The sequence below is a fragment of the Rhinolophus ferrumequinum genome, chromosome X, assembly GCF_004115265.2.
Source record: "Rhinolophus ferrumequinum isolate MPI-CBG mRhiFer1 chromosome X, mRhiFer1_v1.p, whole genome shotgun sequence".
NCBI lineage: Eukaryota > Metazoa > Chordata > Mammalia > Chiroptera > Rhinolophidae > Rhinolophus > Rhinolophus ferrumequinum.
The window spans coordinates 93,034,018-93,052,573 of NC_046284.1; the positions used below are offsets into that span (position 1 = coordinate 93,034,018).

The 18,556-nt window shown below is 36.2% G+C and overlaps 2 protein-coding genes across 2 annotated transcripts in view; one reads left to right on the top strand and one right to left on the bottom strand.

The window, feature by feature from the left end:
• The window catches only part of MED14 (mediator complex subunit 14), a 74,694-nt gene that overhangs the window by 12,086 nt on the left and 44,052 nt on the right, over positions 1-18,556 (top strand). Inside the window, exons 4-13 of the mRNA XM_033118945.1 lie at positions 1,162-1,335; positions 2,108-2,237; positions 2,692-2,820; positions 3,142-3,249; positions 3,730-3,862; positions 4,600-4,750; positions 5,241-5,352; positions 11,085-11,210; positions 13,030-13,108; positions 15,719-15,878. Coding sequence (XP_032974836.1) covers positions 1,162-1,335; positions 2,108-2,237; positions 2,692-2,820; positions 3,142-3,249; positions 3,730-3,862; positions 4,600-4,750; positions 5,241-5,352; positions 11,085-11,210; positions 13,030-13,108; positions 15,719-15,878 — 1,302 coding nt within the window. The remainder of the gene's footprint in view (positions 1-1,161; positions 1,336-2,107; positions 2,238-2,691; positions 2,821-3,141; positions 3,250-3,729; positions 3,863-4,599; positions 4,751-5,240; positions 5,353-11,084; positions 11,211-13,029; positions 13,109-15,718; positions 15,879-18,556) is intronic.
• On the bottom strand, positions 16,755-17,872 carry LOC117029717 (PC4 and SFRS1-interacting protein-like). The gene is given in 2 exon segments (XM_033118918.1): positions 16,755-17,212; positions 17,215-17,872. Coding segments are annotated over 2 exon segments (984 nt in total). The 5' UTR covers positions 17,852-17,872; the 3' UTR covers positions 16,755-16,865.

Consider the following 18,556-nt stretch of genomic DNA (forward strand, 5'->3'; position numbering starts at 1 on the left):
ACTGATGGGAAGGATTTCTGTACTGGGCATGAAATTCGCCTACGTCTCATAATGGGCAGTGTTTGTTGAGTGTTTTGTATGTTCTAGGCACTGTTCTAAAGGTTTCATATGCATTAACTCTTATTCCTGAGGACAACCTTATGAGGTTGGAAGTAATCTCCATTTGACAGTTGAAAACACAAGCACAGAGGGATTAAGAACTTGCCCAAGGTTATAGAGCTAGTAAGTTGCACAGTTAAAATTGAGACCAGGGCAGTCTGGGTCCTGGAGTCCATGCTTCATTACTAACTGTTAAACAAAAAGTTTAACTTCCACAGCTGAAGTCTTTTTAAAAGAAAGGGTTTATTAGGACATTGCTAGCAAAAAAAAAAAAAAAAAAAAAAAAAAAAAAGACCGGTCCAGGGTAATGGAGTCTAAACCTCCAGTAGCATGGCTGGGTAGAAAAGACAAATATGTCCCTCATCCCGAAGTTTTGCAAGTGTTCTTACAGGTCAAGTTCGGGGTGGTGGTGAGCCATTCTGAAAGAATTTACATTAGCTATAGACAAAGGGGTTGGGAAAAGCTGAAGCATGGCTAGTTCTGGGGAAAGCACAGCAGACTCCTAAAAGCTCCTGTGTAAACCAGAAGCAGGGACTCCTGCAGGTTCGATGGTACCTGGCAAAGTCTCTTTTTAGGTAATCTTGGAAACAGCCACCTGGAAGTTCATTTAATAATTTCACCATATTCTAAGGCATGTGAACAGTCTTTTGTTGGTTTTGCACTGCAATTGTTAACTGACTGACCCCTTTTAGTCTTTTCCTTCTGTGATTTAATTTAGGACATCTCAGAATTTTCTCCTTGTTAACCAACCAACTCTCGAAGTCTGTAAGAGTAGTAAAAAGCATTCAATTCCTTTTGTTTTTTTCTAACTTGTGATATTATGTACGTGGAATGTTAAGGATGGAGAAATGAATTGGAAAATGTTTTACTTAAATTGATAGAAAATTATCTTTAAAAACGTTTCTTCAAATTACTGGGAAATTTTCTGGAAGTAATATTTTGTAATCTGGGACACCTATATTAATACCCCTCAGAGTATACTTTGGAATGAATCAATGACATGTGAAGTGCAAACTGGCTAGTTTTCAAGGAAGCTGAATGCATTTGCCCTTTGCTTTAAAGATGATCTCGAGCTTCTTGGATCAGCAAGCCATTCTGTTCGTTGACACTGCTGATCGCCTGGCTTCCCTAGCAAGAGACGCTCTGGTCCATGCGCGCCTTCCTAGTTTTGCCATTCCATATGCCATTGACGTACTGACAACTGGGTCTTACCCACGGCTGCCAACCTGCATCAGGGTAAGTACATTCCGCCCCCCACCACTCCTTTTTTAAAAGTTGAAGGCTTTGGCATTGGATTCTACTACTATTAAGTAGCCCAGCAAAAAACTTTTACATTTTCAAAACAAATATTTCAGGTAGTTTGCTTCCCCCGCCCCCAATAACTAAAATTGTGTTTTCTAAAAAACAATTTGCATCAGAATGTGAGTAGCTATCAAAATGGGTGAATCTTTTTTTTTTTTTTTGGATGAGGGTGAACAGATGTGCAAATAATACTGTGTTTCCGCGAAAATAAGACCTAACCAGAAAATAAGCCCTAGCATGATTTTCCAGGATGACATCCCCTGAACATAAGCCCTAATACGTCTTTTGGAGCAAAAAATAATATAAGACCTGGTCTTATTTTTGGGGAAACATGGTATTATACATGCTAGTTGCTTTTTGGAAGTGTTGAGTTTTTAAAAAAGTTTATTGTTGTGGTCGTTTTTTATTGACATGATGCTATTTTATTTTATACTTGGAAGAAGTGGTGGAAGTCATCTAAGACATTAAGTTGGTTTCATAAGTAGAGCCTGAAGAAGATAACGTTGCATTTCTGTCTTAACTGGGTGACTGGTGGCATCATTGACACTCTAATGCATGATAGTAATGGTCACTGTTACTGGATGTAGATTGCTTAAATGGATGTTGAGATTGTCTTGGGTAAAGTAAGAAACTATTGTAAGATAGGCACAGGTAAAAATTATGCTTCTTTGTACATTATTCTAAAATCACTTAAATTTTTTTGAAGGATAAAATTATTCCTCCAGACCCAATTACCAAAATTGAGAAACAAGCCACACTTCACCAGCTGAACCAGATTCTTAGACATCGACTTGTAACCACAGATCTTCCTCCTCAGTTAGCCAATCTTACAGTTGGTATGTACCCGAAGTTTATTTTTTTAAGAATTGACTCATTAAAATAGTTTTTGACGTAGCTTTTGAGATTTTATTCAAACATTATGAAGTTTTGACCTACAATTCTGGCCGTGTTTGACCGTGTGACTTGTTGGCCCTGTGATTTCTCTTTATTACCTGGAAATACAAGGCTGGTATTTGAAGCCAGGGAATGGGTGAGATCACCTGGGGCTCCAGGAGAGACAAGTCCCAGGGTTGAGCTTCAAGAAAATATTGTTTGTTGATGTTAGAAGAGTCGCCCATGGTTTCTTGATGACCTGGAAGCTGGCTACTGCTTATGCAGGAACCACTGATTTGTTTGAACACTTACGAAAGAACATTCAATATTTAAAATTTCTTGTAAGACAGTTCTAGGTTACCAAGAAGCCGCTTATTTTCTAGCAAAGTAGACTTCTTCTTATTTTTCTCCTAAAAGCAAATGGCCGGGTGAAGTTTCGAGTAGAAGGCGAGTTTGAAGCCACCTTGACGGTAATGGGAGATGACCCTGATGTTCCATGGCGTCTTCTCAAGCTAGAAATTCTAGTTGAGGATAAGGAAACAGGAGGTAAATCATAGTGACTTACGTCCCACATATTGATTGAAATGTTTGGTGATTTTGTATTATTGAAACATTCTTGCAGAATAAGAAATGTGTTTAGCAATTTATCCTGTAATTTGAAGTAGATTTTATGGTAATCATAACTACTTATGACCTTTGAGGTTTCGGTGTTTTTCAAGTATAATGTTCTCTGGTTTCCATAAATAGTTTCAGTTCTTTTTTATTTTTTTAAGTCATTGTTAGTATACTCTTCTTTAGTTGGTACTGTGACACAATCTGTACACTTTTCTGATTGACCACCTTCTTTTCCCCTGCCAATAATGGAAGATGGGCGAGCCTTGGTTCATAGCATGCAAATCAACTTTATCCATCAGCTGGTGCAGTCTAGGCTCTTTGCTGATGAGAAACCTCTTCAGGACATGTACAACTGCCTACGTATCCTTCTGAAATTTGAGACATATTTGGAAGGAATTTGTGTGTTCCTCTCTCCCCCACATTTCCAGTTGCCCCTAGTCCTGAAGGATAGTGATACGTCTATAATAAACCAAGTTTTAAATTCTGTTGTTGACTTTGCAGGTAAAAACGAAAAATGATGAATTAGCAATAGTACTATTTGGAGAAAAAAATAGTACTATTTGGTCTACCCGTGTTCTCTAAACTATAATGAATTAAGGGGTAACTTGGACCTTCTAGTTTATATTATATCAAAATTAAATATAGTACCTTTTTTTAAAATTCTGCCACAAATTATAACACTTTTTAGGATCAGTCATTGGAGAAATATAATTTCAGAAATTTCTTTCATTGCCAGCTCTTTAGGAATAGAATAGAGCTTTTGTTAAATGAGGTTTGCTTGTGCTTCATTGGCTGTTGTAGTAATAATATGTATTATATTTGCTTAACAAGATCCATCAGATTCTTTCTGCTTGTCACTTCAGTTAGAAGTGCTACATTCCCAAACTCTAATGTTAATCCGGGAGCGGTGGGGAGACCTTGTGCAGGTGGAAAGGTATCATGCTGGAAAGTGTCTTTCCCTCTCAGTTTGGAAGTAAGTAAAGTTGATTCTGGTGGGTTCATGCTATGACTGTAAATACTCTTTTCATTTCTTTCTCTCCTACTTCTGATTTACTATATACTGATGGCTGTGCAACTCTCGCAGCATGATTTTGTGTAGTAAGGTCCCAGGGTATCATAAACCACATAGGACATCCATAATTGACACCTTTCCTAGAATATGCCATGTTTTACATATGTAGATATCTATCTGCTTGTACTGATTCACTATTAAAAAGTTAGATTACTCTGGGCTCATGCCAGATTGCTAAAAGACCATTAATTTAGATTGTTGGCTGTTGTTTTCAAAAACATGCTTATCACTGTTTTACATTTTGAATTGTGGCTTTTAAAATCTTTTTTGGGGAGGGTTTGGGAAAAATCAGTATTGGGCTGTTTACTGTCCTCGATTCCCTGTTTAAACTTTGCTTGATTCCCATTTTCTCTAAAGGAATCACAGATAAATAGACAACACTTAGAAGGTTGTTTTGGGGAGTTTTTGTGTGCACGTTTTATTTTTAAATTGTGTCTTTTTTTTTTTTGCTGCAGTAAATCAAATATTGTATTGGGTTACAGAATAGCTATCTTCCCAGTGTTAATGAAGTCCCTCCACAATGAGGGCCTGCCATATTCTAGGCTCTGGCTAAGCATACAATAGGTTGCCTCTATTTTATTTCAAAAGTTAGTAGGCTATGTTGAAAAAAATTCTTTGTATTTCTTTTTTCTCTTTAGTCAACAGGTTCTTGGGAGAAAAACAGGGACGGCATCTGTTCACAAAGTTACAATTAAAATCGATGAGAATGATGTCTCTAAGCCTTTACAGATTTTTCATGATCCTCCTCTACCAGCTTCTGATTCTAAATTAGTAGAGAGAGCCATGAAGGTAGAAGATGTCAATATATTTTAATATTGGTTTGATTAAATGAATGTAATATAACTTACCATTTGTACTTAAACTTTTAGCACAAATTCTGTAAAATACCTAATTGTTCCTAAAACCCTTTATGAAACTTGTTTTAAATTATTGTTATATGCTTCTATATTGGTTTTTTTTTTTTTTTGGTTTTTTTAAATCGAATATTTATAATTTTAAAGGTTTTTTCAAAATTTTTAATTTCGATCATTTTATTTTTAAAGCCTATCATTTAATCACTGTGATAACTGATACATATAGTATCTTGATTTATACTTGGCAAAATGTTAGCTATAGTTTTAAGCTACCAATACCATGTAAGTTCATTTTTTCAACTTTCAGTTTGCACTTAATCAGTGTGATTCTAAAAGGAAATATCTCGAAGCACAATAATCTACTCTGAGGCTTTTAAAGTAAAAATGTTTAAATTGCGCATACAATTGTGTTCTTGCCTATGCAGATTGATCACTTATCAATAGAAAAACTCCTGATTGACAGCGTCCATGCACGAGCTCATCAGAAGCTCCAGGAACTGAAGGCCATTCTTAGAGGTTTCAATGCCAACGAAAACTGTAAGTTCTTTTAAATTGGCATTTTGTCTTTTGTTTCAATTAGCATTCACTTTTATTTTCTGAAGGGTCTTTCTTAATATGACTTTCCTGATATACTGGTTTTGTTGTAGAGGCCAGACATTTCTGCATTTTAACTTGTGACCTACTAAGTTTGTCCTAATTTTCCCCTTATTTAGCTTTGCGTTATTTTTGAAATGTATGCATATTGACCGCTCCTAAGACTTCTTTTCCTATTGAAATGGAAGCTATTTTAATATTTTAATATGAATCTTATTTCTTTTAGTTTTTGTTCTAAAGTTAAGGCAGCTTTGCAAATATTTGTAATGTATAAAATATGCTTCTTTGAGTGAAAATTTATCCTTTGTCTTTAAAAAAACTTTTTTGAATCGTTAATATATTAACAGGGTTCAAAATAAGAAATACAGATACATACACAGTGAAAAATTTTCTAATTACCTAGTAGATCCAGAGCTTTGGGGGACAGTCAGTCATTTAGAAAATAAGTGCTTTCATGCTAGGAATGTAGTTTCACAGTATCAATAATGAGCATGTTTACTCTCCTCCCCCCAGTTGTTTTTGGCTGTGATTACCGGGAGCCTACAGTGAACAGCCTTTAATTAAGTGCGATGATGTAGGGGAAGTGCCAGGTAAATACGGAGTCTCGATAGCACCAGTGGCAGAGGTACTGCTTGTCATCACAGAGCCCACCTCAATCCATTACACTGAAAAAAGCAGCTTCTTAGCTATGGACTAGTCATGCTGGATTAAAACCACTTTGATGAAGTAGATCAAAACTGCTTGAAGAAAAGAGAAAGTCAGGGAAATGAATTTGTATTCAGAGTACAGTATTTATTCAAGGAAAATGAAAGAACAGAGGTGAAAAAGAGGATCTAAGACAAGTTAAAGACTAAGGGGAAGGGCAACTTAACTTAATGCAAATACGGGCCTTAAAGAAATAAAGGGTGTGCCAGACATCTGGTGAATGTAGTGACTAAATCTATTTGGGGGCGGGGGGGGGGGGGCACGTCCTCTAGTCCTATCAAGGTTTAACATTAGATTCCTCATGTCTTAATAATTTTAATTATAAGATGTAGTGGAAGTGGTCTCCCCCCTCCCAATTTTAATCCCTCAAGCAAAGGTATTATATAGAAACCTAAAATTTATGATTGGAAAGTATAATTATTAATAAAACTCTCATTGGAGTTAGAAAGCCCACATGACATCCCCCTTTTTGTTTTCTAAATAGCTTTATTCACATACAATTCACTCATTCAGTGTTTTTTAATATACTCAAAGAGTTGTGCAGCCATCACCACAATCTAATTTTAGAAAATTTTAATCATCCCCAAAAGAAACCCTGCACCCATTAGCAGTCACTCCCCCATTCACCCCTCCTACCAGCCCTTGGTAACCACTAATCTATTTCTGTCCGTAGAATAGCCTGTTCTGGACATTTCAGAGAAATGAAATCATACACAACAGGTCCTCAAATAACATCATACTGTTCAACATCGTTTGGTTATAATGTTGATGAGATGGCATGGGAACTTAGCTCTTGTTTATATCAATTAGCCTATGATAAAATTGGTTTCATTACACCTCGTTTTGCTTAAAGTCCCGGAACCTATCGTTGGCATTGAGTGAGGACTTACTGTAATGTGTGCTCTTCTGCATATTTTTGTTAGCAGAATGTTTTTGAGGTTTCTCCATGTTATAGCATATTTCAGTACTTCATTTTTATTGTCAAATAATTTATTATATGGACATAACCACATTTTGTTTGTCCATTCATCATTGATGGGGTTAGTTTCCACTTTTTTTTTTGTTGCCTATGATGGATAACGCATTCTGAGCATTCATGTCCAAGTTTGTGTAGACCTGTGTTTTCATTTCTCTTGAATATGTATATACCTAGGAGTAGAATGGCTGGGTCATACGGTAACTCTGTTTTACCTTTTGACATGTTTAACACCTCTTTTTTGATCCCACTAGTCGTGTTGTGAGGGTTCCAATTTCTCCACATCCTCACCAACACTTGTTATTGTCTATCTTTTTGTTTCTCGCCACCCTCGTGGGTGTGAAGTGGTATCTCATGGCAGTTTTGATTTGTGTTTCCCTAATGATTGTGACAGCATCTTTTCATGTCTTCTTTGGAGAAATGTCTGTCCAGATCCTTTGTCCATATTGTAATTAGATTATTTATCTTTTTATTATTGAGTTATAACAATTCTTTATGTAAGTCCCTTTTCATGTATCATGATTTGCAAGAATTTTCTCTCATTCTGTGGGTTGTCTTTTCACTTTCTTTATGGTATCATTCGTAACAAGATTTTTTCTCTCCAAAGAGACGAGACTATATACAAGATTTTAATTTTCATGATGTCTAGTTTGTCTGTTTTTTGTTGTTGTTGCTTGTACTTTTGGTGTGGTACCTAAAGAATCCATTACTTAACCCAAGGTCATGCTTGAAGATGTGCTCCTGTGTTTTCTTCTAAGAGTTTTATAGTTTTAGCTTTTACATTTAGATTACTTTTAGTTAATATTTGTATATGGTGTGAGGTAGGTTCCAACTGCATTTTGTATGGGCATATACAGTTCTCCCAGTAACATTGGTTGAAAAGACTATTTTTTTCCCCTATGTAATTTCTTGGCACCCTTGTTGAAATACCCCTTTTGTTCTTAAAACTTGTAAGTATTTTTGCAAATCTTGATTTTTCTTAATTTCTAATTTTTCAAAATAGTGAAATTGTAAAATTTCATTTGTTAGGATTGCAGAAAATAGGGTTTGTGATCTTTTGATTAGGCTGTGGTTTACTTTAGTATCATCTGTAATGAAGGCTTAATAAGTAACAAAACTCAGTATGATTGCCCAGGGGATATTTAAATTACTTAAAAAATAGACTCTAAACATGTGTTTCCATAGGAAGTTCTGTGTGATGTTCGTGTAAGTTGTGAAGATTTTTCTTTAGCATTTTGTAGAGATGTCACTGCTTTAGTAGCCAGAAGGTTTAAGTGCAGCCGTGTGCTCTTGAACAAGTCACATTCGTTGGGCCCCATTCTCCTTATCTGTAATTAGAGGGTGTTAGCCCAGGCTCTTCCTAGGTCTCTAACTCTAGTGCGAGTGTGCTACAGCAGTGGTTTTCAAACCGTGGGTGTCTCTAGAGTCCTCAGTGTTAGAGAAAGGTGCTTCCAAAACTATGTTTTGGAGGGGAGGGAGCTGCGGGCACATGAAGTTGGGCCTCTCATTCCTGCTTTAATCCGAACAGTTCTGGAAATGAGGACTGCTATAGGAAAGGGTCTGCTAACTCACCAATTTAGGACATATGCTTTAACTTGTTTTTTGAATTCATGTTCATGCATTTATACTCCTCATGTAGTCCTACTTGATCCCTTTTGTGATGGGGAAGCAGGCTTCAATTGGATCCTTTACTGGGACCAGGCGTTGTTCTTGGAATCTTTTAATCACTGGCTTTTCTTCCAGCGCCTCACTGGAATAAGCCGACATGAGAAGCTTGAAAAATGGAGCATTTCGAGGGAGGGCTAGGGGAATACACAGACAGTAGGTTTTGTACAGCCCAGAGGGCAGTGTGTGGTTTCTTGAGGGTGGGGAAGTCAGGGTGGGCATGTCTTGGGGGAGAATAGGCAGGACTTTGAAGGGAAGGTCAAAAATAGTAGCACAGGGTACTGAAGGTGACTTGCCACGGGGCCCATTCACAGCACTGCCTGACTCTTGAAAGCTGGAGCCCTCTCTTGGGTTGTGCTGTATCAGCACTGGACTTGGGGTATCGAGGTCAATTCCGAAGCTGTGAACCACACACAGCCATTCCTGACTGCCTAATTGTTTCTCTTTAGTCTTTATACATTATATTACTGTCTATCGTTCCATTCCCCATGTTCTCAATAAACAGATAGGGAGAAATAGGAGATATGTGTATATTCCTGCTGCAGGAAAAAGTGGTGTGCAGCCCTGTCATCTTGCACAGCCTTTAATTCTCCCTCCTATATTTTATTCACAAGTTTCTCCATTTTTGGATACCTTACCACCTGTTGCCTTTAAATGCTTAGAGTCTTATATATTTTGTTTTCTGTAAAAAAAAAATACGGACATTGGTGGCCACAAAATATGTTCAGAGATACACAACAAAGTATTTTCTATCTTTTGGACTGTATTGTATATTCTCCTTTGATGCCCTGTCCTTTCAAGAATACTCATTTTTATAATTAGATTGAAATTATGATTGTTATGCCAATTGTCATAACTAGTTTTATTCCATTGTTTCACTTTAAAAATGGTTTTGCTTTAAAGAATACATTCCTATCCCATTAGGAGTTATAACAGTACAGATGTGTTTTAAAAATCAGCATCCCTGCTTCAAATCCGTAAGTGCTTTTTACTATATTAATAATAAATTCAGCAAAACATGATTTGAATTAATTTGTCACACTGGTCTGAATTATAAAACATTGTAAAAGAAATTCCTATTAGTGCCTTTTTGTTGTTCTATTTCTTTGTTTGGTTGTTTTAGGTAAGAGTTCTGCAGGACCTGCCTGTTAAACATTTGTATACAAATATGTGTCAAATATACTTTTAAGCAGTTTGTTTTCGTCTGATTAATTATGTCTGCTGCATTTTTTTTGCTTGATTGATTTGTTTGATAATTTGTATAGACAGTACCAATGGTAACTTTATTCATTTTAATTATTGCAAATTCATAATAAGAGTTTGGGTTTGTTTCTTTTATACATAAAGAAGTACAGATAGCATACATTGTTGAGTTCTTTGCTTTAAAGCATCTTTACAAACTTGTCATTTCTTCCTCTTAAGGACCCATGGCATGAACAGCAAGATTTATTGTCCTTGTTTAACAAAGTAGCACCAAGAAGTCACACCTGGTGAAAGGCTGGGCCTACATTACTGCCCGCCTCACTGCCTGCCTTTCTTCTGTGCTGTAGCTTTAGAGGAACGTGGTAACCAAAAGAGCATATTCCTTTTACAACTCCTCAATCTGATCAGCACGTGGTGTGCTTTCAGTGCTTTGCTCCTTTACTGGAATTTGTTACGCCAATTTATGGAATTAAGAGAAAAGTTAATTGGGCCTGGTAGAAATACTGTGAAACTAGACAAGTATATTGGCAACTTTGGGAATTTGTGTATAGCAGTTGCCTATGTTCTTGTTTTATCTGTGACTTGGAAATGAGATTTATAAATAACTTGAAAAAAAGTTTTTCTACATAATCCATAATATTTAATAGTTCTCAAGTGTTTTTGTAAACAAATGGGCTCTAATTGCCAGAAAACTTCTATGAAGAATGGCATGGAAAATATTTAGGCCATAGATAAAATTTATTCTGTTTACCAAACAACTAATTTTCTTCCCATTGTATCAAAAAGAACATTAATTATTAACTTAGCAATTTCTGATTGAAAGTAACACTAGAACTCAGCTCACTGATGAGGTTAAGTTTTCACGAGCTATTTTAACCTTTTAAAGGAATCTTGGAATTTTTTGTTGTAGTATTTGAGAGGGTATGTTTGTTTCAAGTTCCCTTAAAGATTACATTCTTCCTTTTGAGCTACTAATCGACTTAATACTGCTATTCCAATTTTGCGAAAATCATGTTTTTCCTCTACTGTTCAGGATTGTTCAATAGTTGGTTTGTTTCTATTCACTGAGAAATACTTTTTGAAAGAAAATAGTCAGAAATATAATTTTTAATTCTCAACTGTTCAGCTTCCATAGAGACTGCACTTCCAGCTCTTGTTGTTCCCATCTTGGAGCCCTGTGGTAATTCGGAGTGTCTACACATTTTTGTAGATTTGCATTCTGGAATGTTCCAATTGATGCTTTATGGACTTGGTAAGTTACTAAATGATATAGTCAATGTAAGGAAAAATATTTTTAATAAAAGCGAAGTTAAAATTTTCTGCCATTAGATATTGGGAGAGGTGGCATAAGCAGTGTAGAGAGTAGACATGGAAGGAATAACTCGTTGACGTCTGTTCCTTGAGGCCCATTTTAATTCTACTTTGGATTTTTTTTGTACCAGAAGTTAAACTTCCCAGTATGAACTGGATTCAGGTTGTTTTCCTTATGTAAAAGTAATAAATGTTGATGGATGATGTTTTTTAGATTAACTTTTACCACTAATAGTTGGGTGACATGGAGATGGATACAAGGGATTCTCATGTCATTCATGGCTGAAGAACATATTTATGACCGTATAAGCATCAAATGTGACTTAGGGCACTGAATCCTGGAGGAAATGATGTTTTTCTGGGTTAAACACAGAAGAAATTAAAGTTTGATTTCTGACATATTCTGTTAGTGAGTTGGTGTTCTAAAATGATGAAATACTAGGAACTTAGTATTTTTGTATTGCTAGTAGAACTTTGTTCTTGAATATATTAGCACATTTTCCATTTAAAATTAATATTAAGCTAGATATACTGATGAAAATAAAAGGTTTTCTGGAATTTTGTATGGCTATAAAGATAGATCTTTCTGTGAACTGCTCATGGAAAACTGGCCTCATTACTTTGAATCACATCACATTTATGATGGCTAAATGATGGCTAAATTTATGAATTACCTTTTAACTGTGGTTCCAAACCAACCAGGCAATTGTTTTTCAAAACTTTTTATTTAACTGTTTTCTTGATTATGAATTAACACAGTACATATTCAAATAAAAAACCTAAACATGTAAAAATCAGAGAAGCAAAAATAATTCCCTCTTGGCAATCATTGTTATTTTAGGGATGTATGGTTGTCTTAGTCAGCTCAGGCTGCCATAACAAAGAACCAGAGTGGGTGGTTTAAACAACAGAAATTAATTTTCTCCCAGTTCTGGAGGTTGGAAGTGTGAGAGCAGATTGCCAGCATGGTCAGTTTATAGTGAGGGCTCTTTTCTGGCTTGTAGACATCGGCCTTCTCACTGTGTCCACACATGGAAGGAAGAGAAAGAGGAAAGACTGTGGCCTCTCTTAGAAGGGTGCGCATCCCATCATGAGAGCCCCATCCCTGTGCCCTCATCTAACCTAATTTAGCTCCCAAAGGTCCCACCTCTGAATGCTATCACATTAGGAGTTAGGGCTTCAGAATATGAATGGGGAGGGGAATTCAATCCATAACAGTGCTCCTATATTTTTTTCTTTAGTTGAAATCATTTTATATTTTGCTTTCTGCTCAACATTCTATTATTAGCATTTTCTAGTGTCATTAAAAGTTCTAAGTGACCTGTATCATTAATCTTCAGCCAATAGCTCTTGCTTATGCCAGAGACCATTTGTGTGTAATAAACATTTTAATGGAGTTCTATAGTTTTTATAATTTTTAAGTTTCTAAATTTAGTAATGCTAAGCTTTAAATATATATATAAGTTAAATATATGAAATTACTAGACTAAGAGCTTTGGGCATTAAAATATAGGCAAATAATTCACATATTTACTTCCTGCTAGTGTACATTTGCTATTAATTAGTTGTTTTAGCTATAACTCTCCCTAAATGTTAAAGAGGATAACAAATTATGTTAATTTATGCCTAATGATGCATTTAGTTTTCTCTGACCAAAAATAACTACTTTCTGCCTAAAACAATAAGTTCATTTAAGTTTTGGCCTACCGAGATATTTTGTGTCTCGTGTAAGCAGTTACTTAATGTGCTTTATTCTATAGACCAGGCCACTTTGGATGACATGGAAAAGTCTGTGAATGATGATATGAAACGGATCGTTCCTTGGATTCAACAACTTAAGTAAGCTTATTTATTTGGTTCAAGACTAAAAATGGAAATGTATTTTGACAAGACACATTTTCTCCGTCATTACTCTTGATCAGTCATTGTCCTTAATTTTTATGACATGAAACTTGAGCACCTTTTGGTACTTAGAATCTACGTTCTCTTGGAATACGTCCAAGATGGCAGTGCTTCATATCAAATTCCCCTCTACAGCAAATACAGGTGTTAAGGGCATGACATTCAGCTTTAATTCCTTGCTACGTTTTCTCTCGTACAAGCACTCTACGAATCACTTACACAATGAACTTTCTTGTATCGAGTGTTCTCTGCAATGGAGTCTTATTTATTCTTATCCAGGATAATCTTCATGGTGTGACTCTACCAGCTGACACTTTTCAGAATAATCGTTTCTGCTTCTCTAATACTGTTATTCAGTTTGTCTCCAAATCCCTGGAAGGCTTCATACTGTTAAAATAAATAGAATGAAAATGGAGCTAGAGATAATTAGATGAGGTTTCATTTCCACCCTGGTATACCAAGGTATTATGGCAACTATAACAAACTCTTTTCAAATTAATAAAACAGAATTCCAAGGGGTGAAAATAAATTTTAGAGAGCAAACCTAAAGCTTACCTATGGAGAAGGGATGGGGCTAAACAATTCAGTGGAATCTGTTGATTTTGTGATCTTCTAGTCTACCCCTTCTCCTTTTGCAAGTTTTGGTTTTGTAAATATTTGAAGAATTCAATATTATCAAGTGATTTTTTTTTTTTTCCATTAACAGGACATGATTTTTAATGCCAATAGTGAAATAATATTACATGAGCCTTCTTTTGAACAAGTAGTTTATCTGTATATGAAAAATCATCGTCATTACTCTGGGTAACAATTTCTAAAATATTTGTGGTTTAGCATTTTTTTATGCATTTTTGAGAATTTTGCCTAAACAGGCAAGGTTTAAATACTTAAATGCTTAATAATTCTCATCTTGTGCAACTTGAGGTTGTTTATCTGGCAATTCCAGCTAGCAAAAATATAACTTAAAACCAGAAAACTAAGTCCTAAAAACTTTAAACTTATCAAACGTGTGTCTATACTTACATAATTTATTTATAAGAAAATCCCCCTGGTTGTCACTTATAATAGTGCTTCCTGCATGATCTTTGGTGAATAACCAGTTTGTCACGAATCTATCATGGCACATTAATATTTTTGACATAACTTTATTGAAGTATGCTTTACCTACCATAAAATTCACCCATTTTAAGTATACAATTCAATGACTTGTAGTAAATTTACTGAGTTTTGCAACCATAACCACAATCCAGTTTTAGAACATTTCCATCACCTCAAAAAGGTGCTCATTTACAGTTATTCCCCCTTCCCACCCTAAGCCCCAAGCAACTATGTATATCTTAACTGTTGCTGTTTTTCTTCTAATAATGTACATAGTAGAGATACCAGTCTCACAAAGGTATGTTGATGGGACTGGAAGTAGATATTTCAAAGCAATTTTAGCAAGTTCAGGATATTCATTTTTAAATTGTATCCAAAATGATGCAACTATTGGTGTATTTTCAAAATTTATCTTCATTCCCTTCATTAGTAGCCAGTTCTGGCAATTGATCCTGTGAAGTTGCAATGAAATTTAACCTGTTTTCCAGAGGGAAAAAAATGATTTCCAGATTTTATACATTTTGGAGTAATAGTCGACAAACTACCATTAAAATGTCATGTATTATAACATGGTTTTACTGCACAACTAGTATAGTTTGTACCACATGCAGCTCACCACACAAATGCAACAGCAACTGAAGTGGTCTATACCATGTTCAGCTGGGCAAGCCTACTGATCATGAGTTTCGATGTGGTGGCGTTATTATGTTGCTATGAAAATTTTCTAAATTGATGATCTTATTTTCTTTTATTATTGTACTTTTATTATTGTGGATTAGTGAGAGTTTGTGACCTCTCTTTTTCACATACCCCTTTTTCACATATTATATGGTGTCCTCGCCTCAAGGATAGGAAATCAAATAAAAGGAGTACTATAAAAAGCATCAAAGTGAACAATCTGGTGACTTAACTGAGAGAGAGGTGAGAAAGAAAGTAATTAATATTTACTGGTACCTGCTAGGTATGCACATCACTTTACACATACACAGTACAAAAACTGGGACTGTATAGCGCCAGTGATAACCAGAAAAATCAGGGTCTTTTATATTTATTGTTTGTTACTCTATTTGTTTTATAAACACTTCAGGTATTTTACAAAGGATGTTAAGATTAGTTTGTGCTGTCTTATAAACCATAGGACATCTGTCATCCCCTGTAATAAAATGATATAGTGTCTCAGCTTTAATATTAGTTAATTTTACCTCATAACTAATCAAAATCATTCACATTACAGTTTAAACTCCGTGAACTAGAACTAAAACTAACAGTCCAATACAAAACTGAAGAAATGATTCATCATTGTGGTCTTATGTCCCTTTACTAGGTGAATTAAATTTCAAATTAATTGTTTTTTTAGTGGTCTTCAATAATCTGTTTAAAAATGAATTGCACACAGTTAATCAGAAAAGTCTGTGATTTTATGATGTGGATTATCTTTTTTAAATTAAGGTTTTGGCTTGGACAACAGCGTTGCAAACAGTCTATAAAACATTTGCCTACAATAAGCACTGAAACATTGCAGCTGTCCAATTACTCAACCCATCCTATTGGAAACCTTTCTAAGAATAAGCTGTTCATTAAACTTACCCGTCTCCCACAGTACTACATTGTAAGTATGCACAGGGGTGATGTGGGGGATCAAGGTCAGGTCTATTAGTATTTTGAATAATTGATTATTTAATTGCAAGTTTTAATTTAATTGCAAATTTATTTTATTGAATAGTTGACTTTTGTATAGTGATTCTCAACCCAGCAGAATTGGGTAGTGATGATAAGGATGGGGGAGAGAGGAAAATCATGTCTCTAAGGAATTATATAATAATCGGGGAGGGGTTGGGGAATATAAGGTATGCCCCCATCCATCACCCTAGGATCTTTCCTGCTTGGAATATTGCCTCTGTGTAAGAAGAAAAAATTTGAAAGCAATTCTGTGAAGGTTTAGAGATGTTTTGGTGTCATAAATTTGTTTCGTCTTAATCAAATGCAGCTTAATCATAATACAGCCTGTTAAATAAGGTCTGGCTGAAGGAACTTTAAAAAAACTTTATTTTAAAATTTTGGTTACAGTTTCATTTTTGTTTCCTTAACAAGGCTATGTTTAATCTCTCAGGATCAAAAAAAACAATTAAGATTCTAAAGAATTAAACAACAAAGGAATGTCAAGGGAAGGACACAACTGCCCCATTCTCTGGGGTATAATAGCTATTCCAGTTTAACACCTAACTTCAAAACAAAATTAACTTTTATATTTTCTAAATGAAATAATGTACAACCACCATCTTCATCTGAGCTTATTCTAATTTTCAAACGCAAGGCTTCATTTAAAGCTTGGAAAAAAACTTAACAAGAATGATGGCCGACCTTAGTATGTAGTGTGTACCTTACAGGAAATTTTTTTTAACAATCATAACAGTTATAATGCCATTAATGAAGTCCTCAATTTAGAATCTGGAACGTTCTTCCATCAAAGGGGGTGCAGGGGGTATTCAGTCCAATGAGTCTGTCTCAAGATCTTCATCTCTTATTTGCTCCACTTGTATTTTCTTTTCAGTAACTGGATTAATGCTTTGAGCCCAAAATGAGATATATTTTTTTATTACTGTAGATTACATGTTGTTTGGTGCTCAGTTTCCATTTGTTCCTCTTGCTTGCGTTTTCTCTCTGCTGCTTCTTTCTCATGTTGGCCTTTCAGCATATTCCTTCTGTGAGCAGACTGAAAGTTTCTCCCACCTTTTCTCTTTTCGCCTTCTTGATCATCTTCATCTTCAGAATCAGAGGTTGATGTAACCCCTGTTTTAGCTAAATTTTTCCTTTTTGATTCAACTTCTTTTTTCCCCCCTTTTTTGTCTGGCTCTTTTCTTGGCTTTTCTTCTTCCTTCTGGCCTTCTTCATCCTTTTTAAGCTGCTTTTTAGGTTGTTTTTCCTCTTGCCCCTTTTTCTTTTGTCTTCCTCAGTTACCATGTCACTCTCTGAAGGACAGGTCTGTTTTACCATTTTGGGTCTGCCTCTTGGTTTTGGAATCTTGACTTTCGAAGCTGCAGGTCGTCCTCTTTTAGGACTCACTTTTACATTAACAGATGCTGCTGCTGTTGTCACTACTCCTGCCTCCTGGATTTCTACTTGCTTTTCTGCCTTTCTCTTTCTCCCTCTTCTGGCAGCTTTTGGAGTGGTTATGTCAATTGCTTTAGTCACATCCTCATTGCTGGCTTTTTCTTCATGGTCAGTATCTTCCTTTGAAACACTGGTTTCTTTTTCTTCAACTTCAACATCAGATGATGCATTTGATTGTTTAGCTGATGCCTGTTGACTTGAAAATTTCACTTTCGGATTACCTATCTCCCATAAACCTTCATTAAAGCCTTTTCGTTTATTTGGTTTTCCGTACTTTTCCTTATTTTCTGAGTAAGGAAATGTATCCTTTGGGCCTGAAAGAGCAGTCTCGTGAGTTCCAAAAAAAATGGGTAGTTTGTTTGTGGGTGGCTTTACAGCTCCATCAGGAACTTCATCTACGCGAGCTGGCCAATGGGGATAACCTTTCATCTTGGTGAACATGAGGTCTCCAGGTTTGAAATCGCAAGTCATGTTTCTCTAGGGGCGATGCGGGCGGTATGAAGCCCAGGGCGGTAGGGACGGCAGGTGCGGGGGATGAAGGCAGACAAACAGGAGCCGAGGCTGGGGGGGTGGGGGGCGGCAGCAACCGGAGGATGCCTAGGGGTGTCCCGACGCGCCTGCGGGGGCCGCGGGCACCGCGGGCGCTGAGGCTGCAGTGGCGGGCCGGCCTCCTCTGCCTGCGTCCACGCAAGCCACCTACGCCACCAGCTGCCGCAGACCCCGAATCGTAACCGCCGCCACCACTGCCGCCGCTGTCGCTGCGCTGCTCTGAAGGAACTTTATTTTCTCATCCTTGATTGAGTGCATATACATCCACTTTATTGATTGCATGCACATTTCAGTGCATAGTAAGTAAGATTATTCTGTCTTACTCCTTTTTCACTCTTTCTACGTGTTTCCCAGTTAGTTTCTTTGAGATCTTTGGTTAAAATTTTGCAAAAATTGAAACATGAACTCACCCTAAATACATTTCCCTGCTTGTTGAAATTTCTGTGTATACCAAGTAGATACTTCTGGCCAGGAATCTAAGGTGTTCGAAAAAGTTAATTCAAGATTGTTGGTTGAAGGTAATAGGAGTGAATTTTTTTAAGGTTTTGACCTGTACTTTTAAAAGATGTCTTTAAAAAGTGCCCTGTGTATGCCTGATCACTGCACTGTACACCTGAAGCTGAAGCT